Genomic DNA, 14,968 nt, shown 5'->3' with positions numbered 1-14,968 from the left:
AAGGGCATCTGCAGAGCCCGCAGATCTGAACCGCAACATAAAGCACCTTTCGGTTACCAAAAACATCCCTGCCCCCAAAACCCAGTTAGAAAAGCAAAGTTTCGTCGGCATTCCTCCACACTCCTCGGTTTTGAGGGAAGCCCTAAAAGACGTAGTGTTATGAAAGCATTTTGCTTTACTTTCATCGGCAGTGCCTCCGAGAGTTGAAAACCCGAAGAAAGCACTTTCGCAAGCTGAAGCTGCCCTATCAGTGTTAATTCAAACACACACAGTATTAGGCTGCCATGTTTACTTGGACATGTGAAGAGCAAACAATGTAACTGAGGAACCTTGAGCTCGGACTCCCTCCCAAGCACGTTGAACATTCAAGAAACTTTGCAGGACGTCTGCACACCCAGTGAGGCTCACGTTAACTCCTGAGCCAGGCTAAAACAATAGAAGGGAGAGACGACACAAGTCACTATTAATCAGACGCGCCGTTTATGTTTTTAAATCTTCCCTCGCAGCAGAGGCGGCTTTTCCTCTGCTCCTACTCTTTTTGAAACTGTTTCCACGGTCATTGTCTCCCAGTACGAAACGACGGCGGCGCTCGGGGAGCAGGTACAGCGTCCCGCAGGGTGTAGCGCGGTGGAGCCCGGCCAGGTTTTGGAAAACATTCCCGGCCCTTCCGGCGGGTCGAGGAAAAGTAGGTGGCCCGGGCGCCAAAGGCTGCTGCCAATGCAACTCGCAACTTTTGAAATCAATCCTTTTTGCATCATGCAACGGATGCCACCGCTCCTCGGGTTTGCAACCCCCCACCCCTCCCCCGAGACCAATCATTGCCGCGCTCGGGCCTGCACATCGCCCCCGCCCCCTTCCCGGGCCGCACGCAGCCACCGAGACGCTCCGGCCGCGGCCCGCCGCCTCTTAAAGGGCGGTAGCCGGCCCTTAAAGGCCCCTCGCGCGCGGCGCACGGCGGAGCGCGGCGGCCCGGTTCCCGGCAGGGGCCCGCCGAGCCAGGCCGAGCCCCCGCGGCGCCCAGGCGCGGCCCGGGCCCTCCCGCCCTCCGCGCCGCCGCCGCCGGGAGCGGCATTTTTATTCAGGCGACGCTTAAGGGAGCCCGGCCGCGCCCGGTGCATTGTGGGAGCGCCGGAGTCCCGTTTTCGGGAGGAGGAGGAGGGCGCAAAGCGAACCGGTAAGCGCCTGGCTTGGGGAGGGGGGGGCGCGACGCCAGGCTTAAAGGGGAATATTCGTCCGCAGGCCCATGGCGGCCGTGCAGATCCCCCTCCGGGCCGCCCGGGCCCGCCGGGAGCCGCGCACGGCCGGCGCTCTCCAGCGCTGCCTGGAGAGGGGCAGAGCCAGGGCTTGGTGGGGCCGCTTTAAAAAAGAAGCACCGCCCGCGCCGCCGCCGCCGCCGCCGCCGCGCGGAGCCGGGGAAGGAGGGAGGGAGGAGAGGGCGGGGGAGGAGTGGAGGGGGAGGGCGGCGGCGGCGACGCAGGGGTTAATTTTTTCGCCCGCCGACATTTTTGTGCGGCGGCGGCGGCGGCCCGCGCGCGCGGCGGGAGAACCCAGCCCGGTCCCCGGGCGCGGCGCGCGGCGCCTCCGGGGCCCTCCCCGCCCCCACGCGCGCGCCCTCCGGCCCGCGGGCGCCGCCTGACCCTGGGCGCCCCGACCGGGCCGGCCCCGCGGGCCGGGGTCCCGCCGCGCTCGCGCTCGCGCCCGCCCCGCCGCGGCCGGTTGGCCGTGCGCGCCTCGCGCCTTCCCTGCGGTTCCCGCCGCCGCCGCCGCCGGGGAGATCGGGCTGGCATGGCCCAGCCGGCGGCGCCGCCGCGCTGCCTCCGCCCGGACGCGGCCAGCCCGCCGCGCCGCGCCGCACAAAGAGCCCAGGCCGGGTCTGCCTTTAAAGGCGGCAGCCTGAGATTTAAGGTGTCCCCGCGTGCCGGCCTCGGCGCTCCGGCTGCCTCCTGGACGCGTGCTGCATGGAGAGAGCCCGGTCCCCGCGCGCCGGGCCCGGAGCCCACCCCATTGTTTCTTTGCTGGGCTTAGGGGCTTGGGGGTAGGGAGGTAGGTATGGGGCTGCGGCTGCACCCTCTCCCGTCCCCGCTTACCGTGCTCCCCGAGCTGTGCGGCCCGCTTGGCGCTCTCGGTGAAAAAAAAAAAAAATTCAAAGGTGGCCGAGAAGGAAAGGGTTAACCGTTGTCTTTAAATATTCATATCATTGTTTTAAAGGTGTAAACATGCAGCTTTGGGGTTGGAGTTGAAGCTCTCTTATTATGGAAATTTACTCCCCCCCATTAATTACGATTTCCCCGAGCACATCTCCCCCCACCCCCCCGTTTTCTCACACCCACCCTCCAAAACCTGTAAGTTTGCAAGGTTTGGATGTGAGTGTGATGTGTATCCCTCGTTCCATTTGGAATTTTAAAACTTCAGAGTGCTTTTGGACTTAAGGTGTTTTAGACATTTTTCTTCTTAAAAATCAGGGACGGTAGAAGTTATGTTTGAAAGATGGTTAGTCCCCCCAGTTCCCCGCCTCTTTTTTGGGGGGTGGGGGTTAGGCTTGGAGGTGGGAAAATAACTGGATGCCTCGTGAGTTGGATTTTTTTTTTTCCTCCGGGTAGGAGTGAGGCGGTGTTAAACGCGAGGCGTTTTGTGAGGAAAGGACTGTTTTGTTCCAAACTCTAGCAACTCAAAGTGCTATTGGACTTTTCCTAACTCTAAAATGGCTTCAGAATTCCCCTCTAGGTAATTTCCTTTGCTCTCCTGCCACCCTTCTCTTGGATGGGTTGTTTTCTTGGAGTATTTGAAGATTTACTCCTGTTCGGTTGTACGTTTCAAACTGAAGTGATTGCTCACCCCAAAGATGTTTTTGTAAAGACAGTTTGGATTACCGCCCAAACTCAGGCTTTCTGAGATTTATTTTATTTATTTGTTTTTGTGTGTGAGAGAGGGAGATTAATTTTAAATGAGTGATGTGGTTGCCAGGGGATAGAAAACTCTATAAATGGGAATGATGTTCTTCATCGTAAATTTTATAGGGGAAACTGACCCTGAAATTTGGGGTGTCTGTAATTCTATGCCCAGTGAAGTATCAATCTGGAGGTTCATAAACCTTGGGAGTGCATGTAAGATTCTGGTTGCACCTCTGAGACTTCAGACTTAGAAGGGCTTGCTCTAGAAACTTCCACTGGTACCAAGTACGTTAATGCTAGGGATTTCGTACAGTGTGATTTTTTTCATTTTAGTTCTGCAACGAAGCGGTAACGACCAGGAGCAAGCATATTTTCTCAATGATGTGTGGGTCCTGGTTCGTTGGGTGGGATGTTTGCTTTCTAGGAAAGAGCACTGCATTAAAACGTTAGAAAACTTTCCACCGCTCTCTTGGAGAAAATTAATCTTGGTGTGTTAAACAGCTGTTCCACGTTTCTTTCAAGTTCTGTTCTTTAGTGAGGCTTCCTTAGTTTTGGATCACGTTGTCCTTCTGGCTCAGAATGAAAACATGCTTTTTTCTAAAAGTGAATCGAGCATCACGAAGTATTTCATCAAATGCGTTTCCGTCAGCATCCTTTTCCTGCAGCGTGTCTAATGGGCATTTTATTTTTCTGTGGGGGACAGCAGATGTTAAAAGGTTTTCTAGAAAAGTCACTTTAGCCAAGACTTCTTGATTTCTAAACCGTAGTGCTTCTAGGCTGACAGATGAAGTGACTAGAAGTTTTCTCATGATGTTGGCCGCCAGAAGAGCCTATGAGACTTACTGCTCAAGATGGCCTTGTGTCATGTGCCAGCTGGCCCGAAGTGCCTTCTTCAGGGGAGGCGTCCTGGCTGCCCGTCAGAGCCACAGTTACAGCAACACAGACCTCAGACCTTCCCTGGAAGATGTCTGATGGTACAATTTCCTACATGAGTTCTTCGGGCTTCTGCATCACTATAATGAACTGTTGTGGCCTCAAATCGGCATATCCCTGGTCTGGATGATTTCAACTCTTTCCATGCTCGGCACCGTCTTGTATTCACTTGATTCTTAGCAAAATACTGGTGAGCATTCTTGTAATGGTGTCTTTGTGTTTTGGTGATGCCTAGGTGGATCTGTAAAGAAACCAGGCGGCTAGGAGCGGGAGGGGAGGAGCCCAGCTGTGAGGTGTGTGTGCCCAAGAACCATGTCTACGCGGGAGTCCTTTAACCCGGAAAGTTATGAATTGGACAAGAGCTTCCGGCTAACCAGATTCACTGAACTCAAGGGCACTGGCTGCAAAGTGCCCCAAGATGTCCTGCAGAAACTGCTGGAATCCTTACAAGAGAACCACTTCCAAGAAGATGAGCAATTTCTGGGAGCAGTGATGCCAAGACTTGGTACGTGAGCCCTTCTTCCCTTTATACTTCCCCAAGTACAGCGTCTTGGCTGCAGTTGTAGTCAGTGGGTCAAAAGCCAAATTTCTGTCCTCCCATGTTGCCTTCTTCTTCTTTTTTTTTTTAAATCTAATTTCTGCAAGGATCCAAAGAGCAAAGCAGAGATAGCTATGACATTATTGTAGCTTATTTGGAGGAAATACTTGAAAAGCATCAAGGAATGTGCTGTAGCCATTTTTTTAAACTATTAAGTATGCAATTGAGACAATTCTGTTACAGTGAAAGTGTTTCTTGCTAAATCGAATTTTGTAGTTAGCTGAGGGTTAAGCAGAAACTCCTTTATGCCTCTGTCCTAAAACTTTCCTTAAAATGCCTGTGTTCTCTTCTCTGCCTTAGGAAAGAAAGGTGTGTCTGTGCGTCATCGTGCGGTGCTTTGGGGGCAGTGACTGGGTTGGGGAGGAATTGGGGTTCCTTTGCAATATGCACTGTTTGCCAAGCTCCTGTGGGGAGGAGGGAGAAGACTGAAGCTGTACTTGACCCTGGGACGTCATCTGGCATCGAGAGCGTGGTTTTCCTTCTTTACTAAATTCCTTTTTTAGTGGTTTGCTTCTTCCCAAACACAGAGCTCAGAAAGAAATTCTAGGCTGTTGGAAATTGTTAGCTTTTATCATGTGGTGCGCTAAGGACGTGGCGAAACACCGTGATCGCTTTGCCTTTTGAGCGTTTGGCATGTATTCCAGGAGTTTGGGTGCTTGGTAGTCGTGGTATTCGACTTGATCAGCTTTCTTACAGAAGGTTTTCATTTCGTTTACTTTCACCCGTTGTCTTATTGTGTAGTTCTGTCCTCCAACCCGAGATCTTCCTCTCTTCCCCAAAGAATATATCAAAGCCGAGCTGCTTTGGTGGGGAGAGGGGAAAACTCACACCCCACACTCTAGGGGCCGCGGGGCTGGCTCCCAGGAAGGAGTTCAGTGCGAAAACCACTGTCATCTAGCTGGTGTGGAAGCCGGGAGAAATACCACGGGAGTGAGCTGGATCGACTGTCGGCATGCTTGTCAGGCAATAAGAATATACCGAGAAAGCTGTCAGATAACGTGGTCGAGAGAAAGACGCTGCCAAATGGGCGAAAAGAGATGCAATAAAAACCTTACGTGTAAAGTAGTAATGCCTCTTTCTGACTTCCCTGCGGACCTCGCTGAGCATGCCGTGCGCGGTGAAGCATTTTGAAAATGGGTCACATCATTCGCTCCTTCCCTCAGCCCCGTGATGCCGGGGAGGGTCGAGTAAGTCATTCCGTGTCACTCGGTGAGGGTCAGGACCTGGAGTCCGCGTCCTCTGATTCCTCCGCCCACCGTACTGTTTGCCCTCGGGTCTCTGAGACCGGCGTGTTTGAAGTGAGGAGAGGGGCTGCACCAGCTGCAACCTAGCAGTGGCATCGGGGACAGATGTCAGCAGCAAGGGGAGAGGTAGAAAAATCTGTTACCAGAACACGGTAGCAAAGGAGTCTAGTCACACAGGGCTCCTGAGAAGTCACTGGAAGCCGTGACCCTTTCCCAGAAAAATGCACACCCACAAAATGTAGCATTCACGGTGTTCTCTAGGGGTACACGGACCCCAGGTTGCAAACAAAGGGACTCTGAAGAAAACATAGTGTTAGAACCTTGTACAGAAGTGGTATATCCAGATAGCCACAACTTTGCTTTGGAATTGGATGTAGATTCGTATCCTGACAACAGTCACTTACTTGTCACTAATGGTAATCTGTGCACGGTCTTACCCTTCTGAGTGACAGTTTCCCAGTCTGTAAGATGAACTGTTTGTAATTGTTGGAAGTACCAGAAATTATTTGTGTGTGTATATGTACCGTGTGTATCTGTTTCTAAATTTTTGTTAATGTTTTGTTTATTTTTGAGAAAGAGAGAGCACGAGCAAGAGTGAGGGAGAGGGAGACACAGAATCCGAAGCAGGCTCCAGGCTCCGATCTGTCAGCACAGAGCCCGATGTGGGGCTCAAACTCACAGACTGTGAGATCATGCCTGAGCCGAAGTTGGTAGCTTATCCACCTGAGCCACCCAGGCACCCCTATCTGTTTCCAAGCTAGAGTGTCCTACCTCCCGGGTTCTAAGATGTAACAGTTGTTAAACGTACACATGTTTATTTAGATGTATTCTAACTAAAGAAATGTTGAAATCAGTGCTTCTTGCCTGGTACTTACGAGCTATCGAGTATTGATCACCATCCCTGGTGGTGATGGTGTGATCATTGGGTTATTTTTTCTTGACGGCTTCAGTCTTGCTGAGAGCTTAGAATTCTCCAGCGTCCACTGCTAATTAAATCTGCACTGCTCATTCTGGTATTTGAGGCTTCCTCCACTCTGTGGCAATTTCCTCTGTTACCGCTTGCCCTCTCCCTGGACTGTCCCTCTCTCCCCCAATCACCACGGACCGGACTGGTGCTGTCCAAAAGAAATGTGATGTGAGCCACATGTATAATTTCAAATTTCTGAATCTTTAAAACAGAGAGCGTCAGAAGAAATTAATTCTAACATATTTGATTTAACCTAATGCATTGTACATAAAAAACATCATGTAAATATAGTTGATCTGAAACGTTAGTAATGAAATGTTGGGTTTTTTGGTACACAGGCTCAAGAGTCACCACTCAGAATGCTCTGATGCGGCATATAAGTAGAAATTAAGTTCTTCACGATTCTAATTTATTTTTTTTAATGTTTATATACTTTTGAGAGTGAGAAAGACAGAGCATGAGCAGAGGAGGAGCAGAGAGAGAGAGGGAGAGACAGAATCTGAAGCAGGCTCCAGGCTCTTAGCTGTCAGCACGGAAGCAGGACGCGGGCTCGAACCCACAAACCACCAGACCATGACCTGAGCCAGAGTCAGATGATGCTCAACCGAATGAGCTACCCAGGCGCCCCTCAAATTTATTTAATTCAAGTTTAGGATTAACCAGATTAGAAACATTGAAAGCTAACATTCAGCAACTGCAGTCAGTCTATTTCAGGAGTCCTGTAGTTTACATGAAAACCCCGAAGAAAACAGTGTTTCACTCTTTTCTAAAGCAAATAGTAACATTCTCAGAATAACCTGTTGTTGGCATTACCAATGTAGGGAGACTCAATATGAGTTAAATTGTGGTTCTTCACCTTGGCACTTACCTGCTCAACAGCCGCCCTCGGGTGAAATTGCCGGGGATGAATTTCCGTGCATTTCCCTGCGCGGTCTGACCTCCCGCTGGGGATCACTCACTACCTGGGCAGCCTGTCCATTGTCACAGATCTGTGAGACTTGCCATCCAGACACTGCTTTGCAGAAAATCAGCCCGCCTTCGATGAGCCTGTGTCTTTTTATTAAACCTGATTTTGTTTTTGCATTCGTAATAAGGGGTCAAGGCCAGGGGAAGTAAGGTGCCCTATGAGTCGGCCTCTGTTGGGTATTTTGCCGTTGTGGATCTGGGTTAGCTGTGCCTCAGCAGTGTTGCTCAAGCAAAACATGAAAGGTACTGGTGTGTTCGCTTCAGCCTGATACAGACAGGACTTGTTCTCCTTCCGTTTGGAATTCTGAATTGCGAGGGTGCCTGCTGTGCGCTTGTGTCCTTTGCTGTTTCATCCTGACTCTTTCTCTGCCTTCGGCTGTTCGCCACAAAGTTGAAATAATCCCAAGAGGTCTGGAGGGGATCCTTTGGAGAGACGCATAGGAAAGCACTCCGTATTCAGCTTACTTGGTGGGAAGGCCAGTCTGAATTTGAGAACACCTGCATTACAGGTGATTTTCAAAGAAAGGTAGCCTACGGCAGCCCAGTCTCCATCATTTCTAAACTGATTTGAGTAAAAGGGAATTATTTCTAATTAGATCATCAATTGTCCATGTTATCTTTCTGAACATTTAGATACGATTTTTTTTTTTTTTTTTGAGAGAGACTGGGAAAGAACCCCTAGAAACAATTCTTAATGAATTGAAATGTTTCCTACAGGCCTGTTTAGCGAAGTATTTTTCCCTGTTCATAATGTAAGTTAGTAAAGGTGACATTTACAAGTTTTCCACAAGAGGAATAGCATGAAATGTTAAAGTTTCCTCTTAAAAAATGCTTCTGGGAACCTACGTAACAGATCACCTAGGTACCACAGAGTATGTACTTGCTTGACTGGAAGCAATGAATATGAATACCTGTTCCAGTGACAAGTTGACAGCAGCGGGCCTGATGTGGGGCTCGAACTCACGAACCACGAAATCATGACCTGAGCCAAAGCTGGATGCTCAACCGACCCAGCCACCCAGGTGCCCCATAACTTTTTTTTTTATGTGTGTAAAAGATTTTACAGATTTTCTGTTGGGGAAAATAGAATAATTGCCTGAAGATCGGTTCAGAAAGCACCTATAGATAAGACAACCCAAGTTGTGCTTACACTTTCTCATCTTTAAGGAAATTCTCTGTGGTGCCAGTCACATGATACGGTAATATGAAGGGGAAATTTCCATTTGAAGCATCGTTAAAGTCTAAAAATTGTACCGTGTAGAAGTTGAGTCTTCATGACTAACGAATTTTATTCTCACTTTCTATCTTAAGCTAGTTATGTTTCACGTTTATTTCAGTTAATGCTACTTGATAGGAAACATGCTGCTTTATTGGCAGGGTGCAGTGTTCCTTAAGTGTCGTGCACACGACTGTTCGTCTTCACAACACCAGTGGTAGGAAATGAAACGGCTTTTCCATTTGACTTTTGGGTGATGGTAACTTTCATCTTTGCAGGCATTGGAATGGATACTTGTGTCATTCCTTTGAGGCACGGCGGTCTTTCTTTGGTACAGACCACGGATTACATTTATCCTATCGTCGATGACCCTTACATGATGGTGAGTTTGACCCTGGTGCGTTTTTACATCTGGGACTGCTTGTTGGTCGGGTTTGGGGCTGTGGCTGGGGATTTTGTTTTTGTCACACCCAACTTGTTCTCGTCCCGCCCTGCCCTGACTTCTGCACGTGGAGCCAGTGGATCTGTGCCCTGCTCACACTTGGTACCTTGCGGAAGGCAGTCACAGCAGACGCGGTGAGCCCTCTGCTGCTCTTGTACCTGATGCACGTCTGCACGAACACCTGTTGTCTCAGCATGTGTGTTGACTGACATGTTTGTGGTTTCCTTCTTTCTTTCTCTCTTTGACTGTTGTCAACTCCACACTCCTGTGTTTCAGGCTTAGAGGTGTTAACCATACTCTGTAGCGGGACTGATCCTAGATGTTTCCTTCCGGAAGTAAACAGCTTAGCATCTCACCACAGTTAAGCTTCTTGACCATTCATTCTGATTCTGGTCACCATCCACCTCGGTGTGTTAGCTGCCACTGTGTAGAATACATGTCCGAACTGCTGCGTTGAAGTTTCTAGCTGCTGATTGTGGCCTGCCTAGATATATTTTCCATTTGTTCTGTGCATGGTTACGCCAGCAACCCCTTGGTCTAACCAACTTTAACCCCCTACCCTACCAGACAAGGAGCCGAAGAAGCGACTGGGAACGTCCCATTGTTAGGAAATGGTCCTCCCTGTGTGCCATGGGCACTGGGATCAAGCCTCACACATAGGGACCTAGGCCATGAGACAGCTAAGTGCGGGGAGGAGGAAGACCACCTCTCAGGTGCCAGCGACACGCATACAATTTACTAGAAACCTGGTCTGGCCTCTGCGTGTCTCTTCTCTCGAGCAGTAATCCTGAGCCTGACCTGCACCACACCCCAGGCGCCACCAGAGGCAGAGGTGCTAGAACCGGAATCCATCCTTTATCCAGCATGTCTTAAAAGCACGTGAGAGAGCCCAGGACAGAAGGGACAGAAAATTGCTGCAGCTCTACACCCCCAAGGTGCAAAACACCTGTGGCCCTTGCTAGTGCTGCTTCTAAGCTCACTGCTGATCTGCCAGGAAGTTGTAAGGAAACCTCAACAAGCCATGAACCAGCTGCTGGAAATAATCCTTGGGGGTTTGATTGTCCTTATATCAGAAGAAAAATTTGTTATTTTTCTCCTTCACTGTCTAGAAGTGACAACTTAACATTTATGTTATTTTATTTTATTTTTAGTTTTATTTCTAAGTCATCTCTACACCCAACGTGGGGATCAAACTCACAATTTTGAGATCAAGAGTTGCATGCTCTACTGACTGAGCCAGCCAGGCGCCCCGACGACTTCTCTTTAATAAATCTCCAGTGGTGATAAAAGAACAAAATCTTATCACATTTCTTTTGAATCATTTTGAAGTCCGTTATTAAATAATATAGCTCACTGGAAACACTTTTTATTTTCTTTAGAAAACAATCTGACTTCGAGCTTGGATGGTTTTGTTTTGTTTTGTTTTTTGGGTTTTTTTTGTCTCTTCTATTTTTTGATTTCTCAACCAAGATGTTTTTCCTGTTTATCTTCTAGAGCCTTGAAAAGAAGCTACCAAAATTTCTCCCTCCCTGTATTATAAAAAACCGTCTTCTCTGTAACCAGTAAAGTCAACATATTTTTAGCGTCTGTTTAGGCTACATGGCCGTTTCCAAGATTGCTTTAGGACTGTTGTTTTCAAACTTTCTCCTTCTATAGTTCTCCCAGAACCATCCGCTGCAGCCTCGCTCACCCCAGCGTGTGCCCCCAACCCCCATTCCCCATCTGCGTAAATTGCAGATTTCTCCCAATATCTTAGAACGGGAAAGAACATGGAAATTACTGCTGCAGGAATGTCTGAGAAAGACTGAAGGAACGACCTAGTGGTTCTGTGACTGAATGCAGGACACAGAAAACGGGGACCACATCCCTGGAAAGTCCCCGAGTTCTGGGACGTGCCCTGTAGGCACATACGGAAAGTCCCCTACTTGTGCTTGCTCACGCCTCCCCTCTCTTCCAGGGCAGGATAGCATGTGCCAATGTCCTCAGCGACCTCTACGCGATGGGGGTCACAGAATGTGACAATATGCTGATGCTCCTTGGAATCAGTAATAAGATGACGGACAGGGTAAGTAGTGTTGTTGTCTCAGGGGCGTCACTTGACCGGGTCGCCCTGCGTCCCTCGTCTGTAAAGCGAGGCGGCCAGGCAGTGCAGCTTTCCTTCTCTTGTCGGGCTCCCTGTTTAGTTTTTGGCAGCTGTCCGTGAATTAAAATAGAGAGTCTGGCCTATTCTTCTTTTCGTTTCCACCACCTGCTTCCCGTTCTCTCTTCCAGGTAGACTGAAGCCAAGACAGTCATGTTTGTTTGATAAAGTCTAGGCCACAGTAATAGCACCTCCGTGCCAGGCGTGTGGACCGGGCCCGCCCTGCGGACCCCCGGCTTGTGGCACGGAGGCTGGCCGCCTTCCTCTGCTTGCTGCTTGGGTCGCTGATGTGGATGGTGAAGAGACGGGTGTCGTGTGTGTTTATGGCTCACTCAGCAGTGTGTGTGGCCTTGCTGCCAGTGCCTGCTGGTTGACACAGAGAGGATTTCCATTTAGATCATTTTTGTTCCCCAAAAGAAGTCTTGCCCTGCCTATTTGCAATAAAGCCCCCACAACATGCGCTTGGGTCATGACTTTAACAGGCCCCGGAGAAGGGCATGTGGATGCATATTAAGCTACCTCTAGAGTTCTGGGTTTTTTTTCCTTTTTTTTTAAATTAATTAAAATTTTTTTTTTTTTAAGCTAGTCTTGGAATTCTTGGGAACCGTGTAAGTTGCTGGCTCAGATTTAGGGCAGACCTGTATATCCAGTCATATTCTAGTTTTTAATTCTCTGTTATCTGGGCTTCATTCACATTGTAACCTAGAACAACTTCTAACTTCTGATAAAATGGTTACAATGTCAACTGTTCCGTATTTCTTTCTGTTATTCCCTGCCCCATCTGTAAGCTTCCAGGACTTCCTTCAGGGCTTTACAATCTTTTATTATGTAAAAAAATTTTTTTAATGTTTTTATTTATTTTTGAGAGAGAGAGAGAGAGAGAGAGAGACTGAGCGCAGCGGGGGAGGGGCAGAGAGAGAGAGGGAGACACAGAATCTGAACAGGCTCCACGCTCTGAGCTGTCAGCACAGAGCCCGACGCGGAGCTCACACTTGGGAACTACGAAATCATGACCTGAGCCGAAGTCGGGCACTTAACTGACTGAGCCACGCAGGTGCCCCTACAGTCTTTTGTTAAAACTACAAGGGTGGATTCTCTTTCCTGCGTTTTGAACTGAATTATGTGACTTTTCATTTGTGTTCTTTTAAACCGTAGGAAAGGGATAAAGTGATGCCCCTAATTATACAGGGTTTTAAAGACGCAGCCGAGGAGGCAGGGACGTCTGTGACGGGTGGCCAGACGGTGTTAAACCCCTGGATCGTTTTGGGAGGAGTGGCTACCACCGTCTGCCAGCCCAACGAATTTATCATGTAAGTTGATTTCTGTTTCGTGTCTCCTGACCTGCTTCCCCCTTTTTCATTTTTTGGCAAAGATTTGTTGAGATGCTCATTCACATCACATACAATCCACACATTTAGAGTACACAAAGCAGTGATCTTCGGTACGTTCACTGAGGTACGCGTCCGTCACCAGAGTTGATCTAGGACGTTCTGTCACCCCAGCTGGAAACCCGCCCTCCTTCAATGTCCGTCACATTCCCCCTGCTCCCCTTCTGCCTTCTGTGACTTCACATAATATTAGCGTGATGGTTTTAGGGTTCATCATTTTGTAGCATGCATCAGTGCCTTATTTGTATTTACTAAAAATTCTGGATTTTTTTTTTTTAATTTTTTTTTCAACGTTTATTTATTTTTGGGACAGAGAGAGACAGAGCATGAACGGGGGAGGAGCAGAGAGAGAGGGAGACACAGAATCGGAAACAGGCTCCAGGCTCTGAGCCATCAGCCCAGAGCCTGACGCGGGGCTCGAACTCATGGACCGTGAGATCGTGACCTGGCTGAAGTTGGATGCTTAACCGACTGCGCCACCCAGGCGCCCCAAAAATTCTGGATTTTTTAAAATACGTATTTGTTTAAGTAATCTCTGCACCCGACCTGGGGCTCTAACTCGCGACCCCGAGATCAAGAGTCACTCACTCTTGTGACTGAGCCAGCCAGGCACCACCTAGATTTTATTCATTAAGGTACAATTTATTTAACAAAATTTCATACCACGTAAAATTAAACTTTTTTGAAGTATGCACTTCATTGGTTTTTCACATTCACAAGGTTGTGCGTCCATCACTGCTGTCCAATACCAGAACGTTTTGATCGCCCCCAAAAGAAATCCTGTATCTATTAGTGGTCACTGTCAGTTCCCTCCCACCCCCCCGTCCTGGAAACCAGTAATGTGCTTTCTGTTTTGTGAATTTGCCCATGTTAGACATTGGTGTGTTCACAGTTGATGGATGTGTTAATGAATGATGTTGCTGTGAACTTTTGTGTGGACGTACATTCCCTGTCCCACGGGTATAGACCTAAGAGCTACTGGGTCCTGTGGTAACTGTGTATCGTGGGCAACCGCCACATGGCTTTCCCAACAGTGGCACCGTTTTACATCCAAAGCAGCAGCGTGGGAGAACGTCCGTGTCCTCACCAGTCCTGGTTCTTGTCTGCATGTTTGATGGCAGCCGTCCTAGCGGGTGGGAGGTGACACAGCCCTGAGTGAAATGGGCATTTCCTCGGTAGCTAATAATGTGAATATCTTTTCCTGTGTTTTCTGGCCTTTTCTGGATCTTGGGAAAGATTCTCTCCCCTTCTCTCTTTCTCTCTCTTTTAAAAACATTTTTTTTCTTAACGTTTATTTATTTTTGAGACAGAGAGGGACAGAGCATGAACGGGGGAGGGTCAGAGAGAGAGGGAGACACAGAATCTGAAACAGGCTCCAGGCTCCAAGCTGTCAGCACAGAGCCCAACATGGGGCTCCAACTCACGAACCGCGAGATCATGACCTGGGCCAAAGTCGGACACTTAACCGACTGAGCCACCTAGGCGCCCCTCTTTCTCTCTCTTTTTGAAAGATTCTCTCTTGATACAAATTATTAACTTTTCACATTTGACGTCTTGTTAAGAAAAGCCACCGTGTCCCATTTTCTGAAGGATTCGAAACTCCATTCGTTTACCCTTTTTCATGAGTAAATACTATGAGGCACCGTGTCCACACAGTTCAGAATTCAAAAGATCCAGAAAGATCTACAATGCAGAGTCCCTCCCCCATTCCTTGTCACCAGTTTCCCTTCCTGGACTGGGCAACCACTTTTTCCAATTTTTAACCAATTTACTGTGGACATTTAGATTATTTTCAATTATTTTGACATTATAAATAGCACTTCGGTGCGTACCCTTACACACCGATCATTGTGCGTGAGCGTGGCTCTCGGTAAGAAATATTTCATAGTAGAATTGCTGGGTCCAGTGTGCGTGCGGAGTATCTGCACTGGGTGTCTCCAGGCTGCCCTTCAGAGAGGCTCTGGCAGCAGCGAATGGGAAGGCCACGTGTTGGTAACAGACCTCTTGTTCTTTGCCAGTCAGTTTGGTGGCCTGAACCTTACTTCTTCGTGAGTAAAGTTGAGCGTGTTTTTCATATATTCGTGTCTTTTGCCCGGTTTTTGATTGTTTGGAGCTCCTTTTAGACACATTATCTGACAGCTTTCGTGCGAAGGGTCTTGCCTTTTACTTACATCAGAGTTTTG

The 14,968-nt window shown here is 48.6% G+C and overlaps 1 protein-coding gene across 5 annotated transcripts in view; it reads left to right on the top strand.

Annotated features, from left to right (window-relative positions):
* The first annotated feature begins 980 nt into the window (after positions 1–980).
* Positions 981–14,968, top strand: part of SEPHS1 (selenophosphate synthetase 1) — a 31,555-nt gene continuing 17,567 nt past the window's right edge. The window contains exons 1-5 of one of the 5 annotated variants that reach the window (XM_047866298.1): positions 981–1,174; positions 4,060–4,329; positions 9,094–9,197; positions 11,215–11,322; positions 12,553–12,707. In XM_047866298.1, coding sequence (XP_047722254.1) covers positions 4,137–4,329; positions 9,094–9,197; positions 11,215–11,322; positions 12,553–12,707 — 560 coding nt within the window. In that variant the 5' untranslated portion in view covers positions 981–1,174; positions 4,060–4,136. The other 4 variants (XM_047866299.1, XM_047866300.1, XM_047866297.1 and 1 more) reach the window with 4 other exon arrangements.

This window comes from Prionailurus viverrinus, chromosome B4 (genome assembly GCF_022837055.1).
Source record: "Prionailurus viverrinus isolate Anna chromosome B4, UM_Priviv_1.0, whole genome shotgun sequence".
NCBI lineage: Eukaryota > Metazoa > Chordata > Mammalia > Carnivora > Felidae > Prionailurus > Prionailurus viverrinus.
This window is presented reverse-complemented; position numbering and strand designations above follow the sequence as displayed.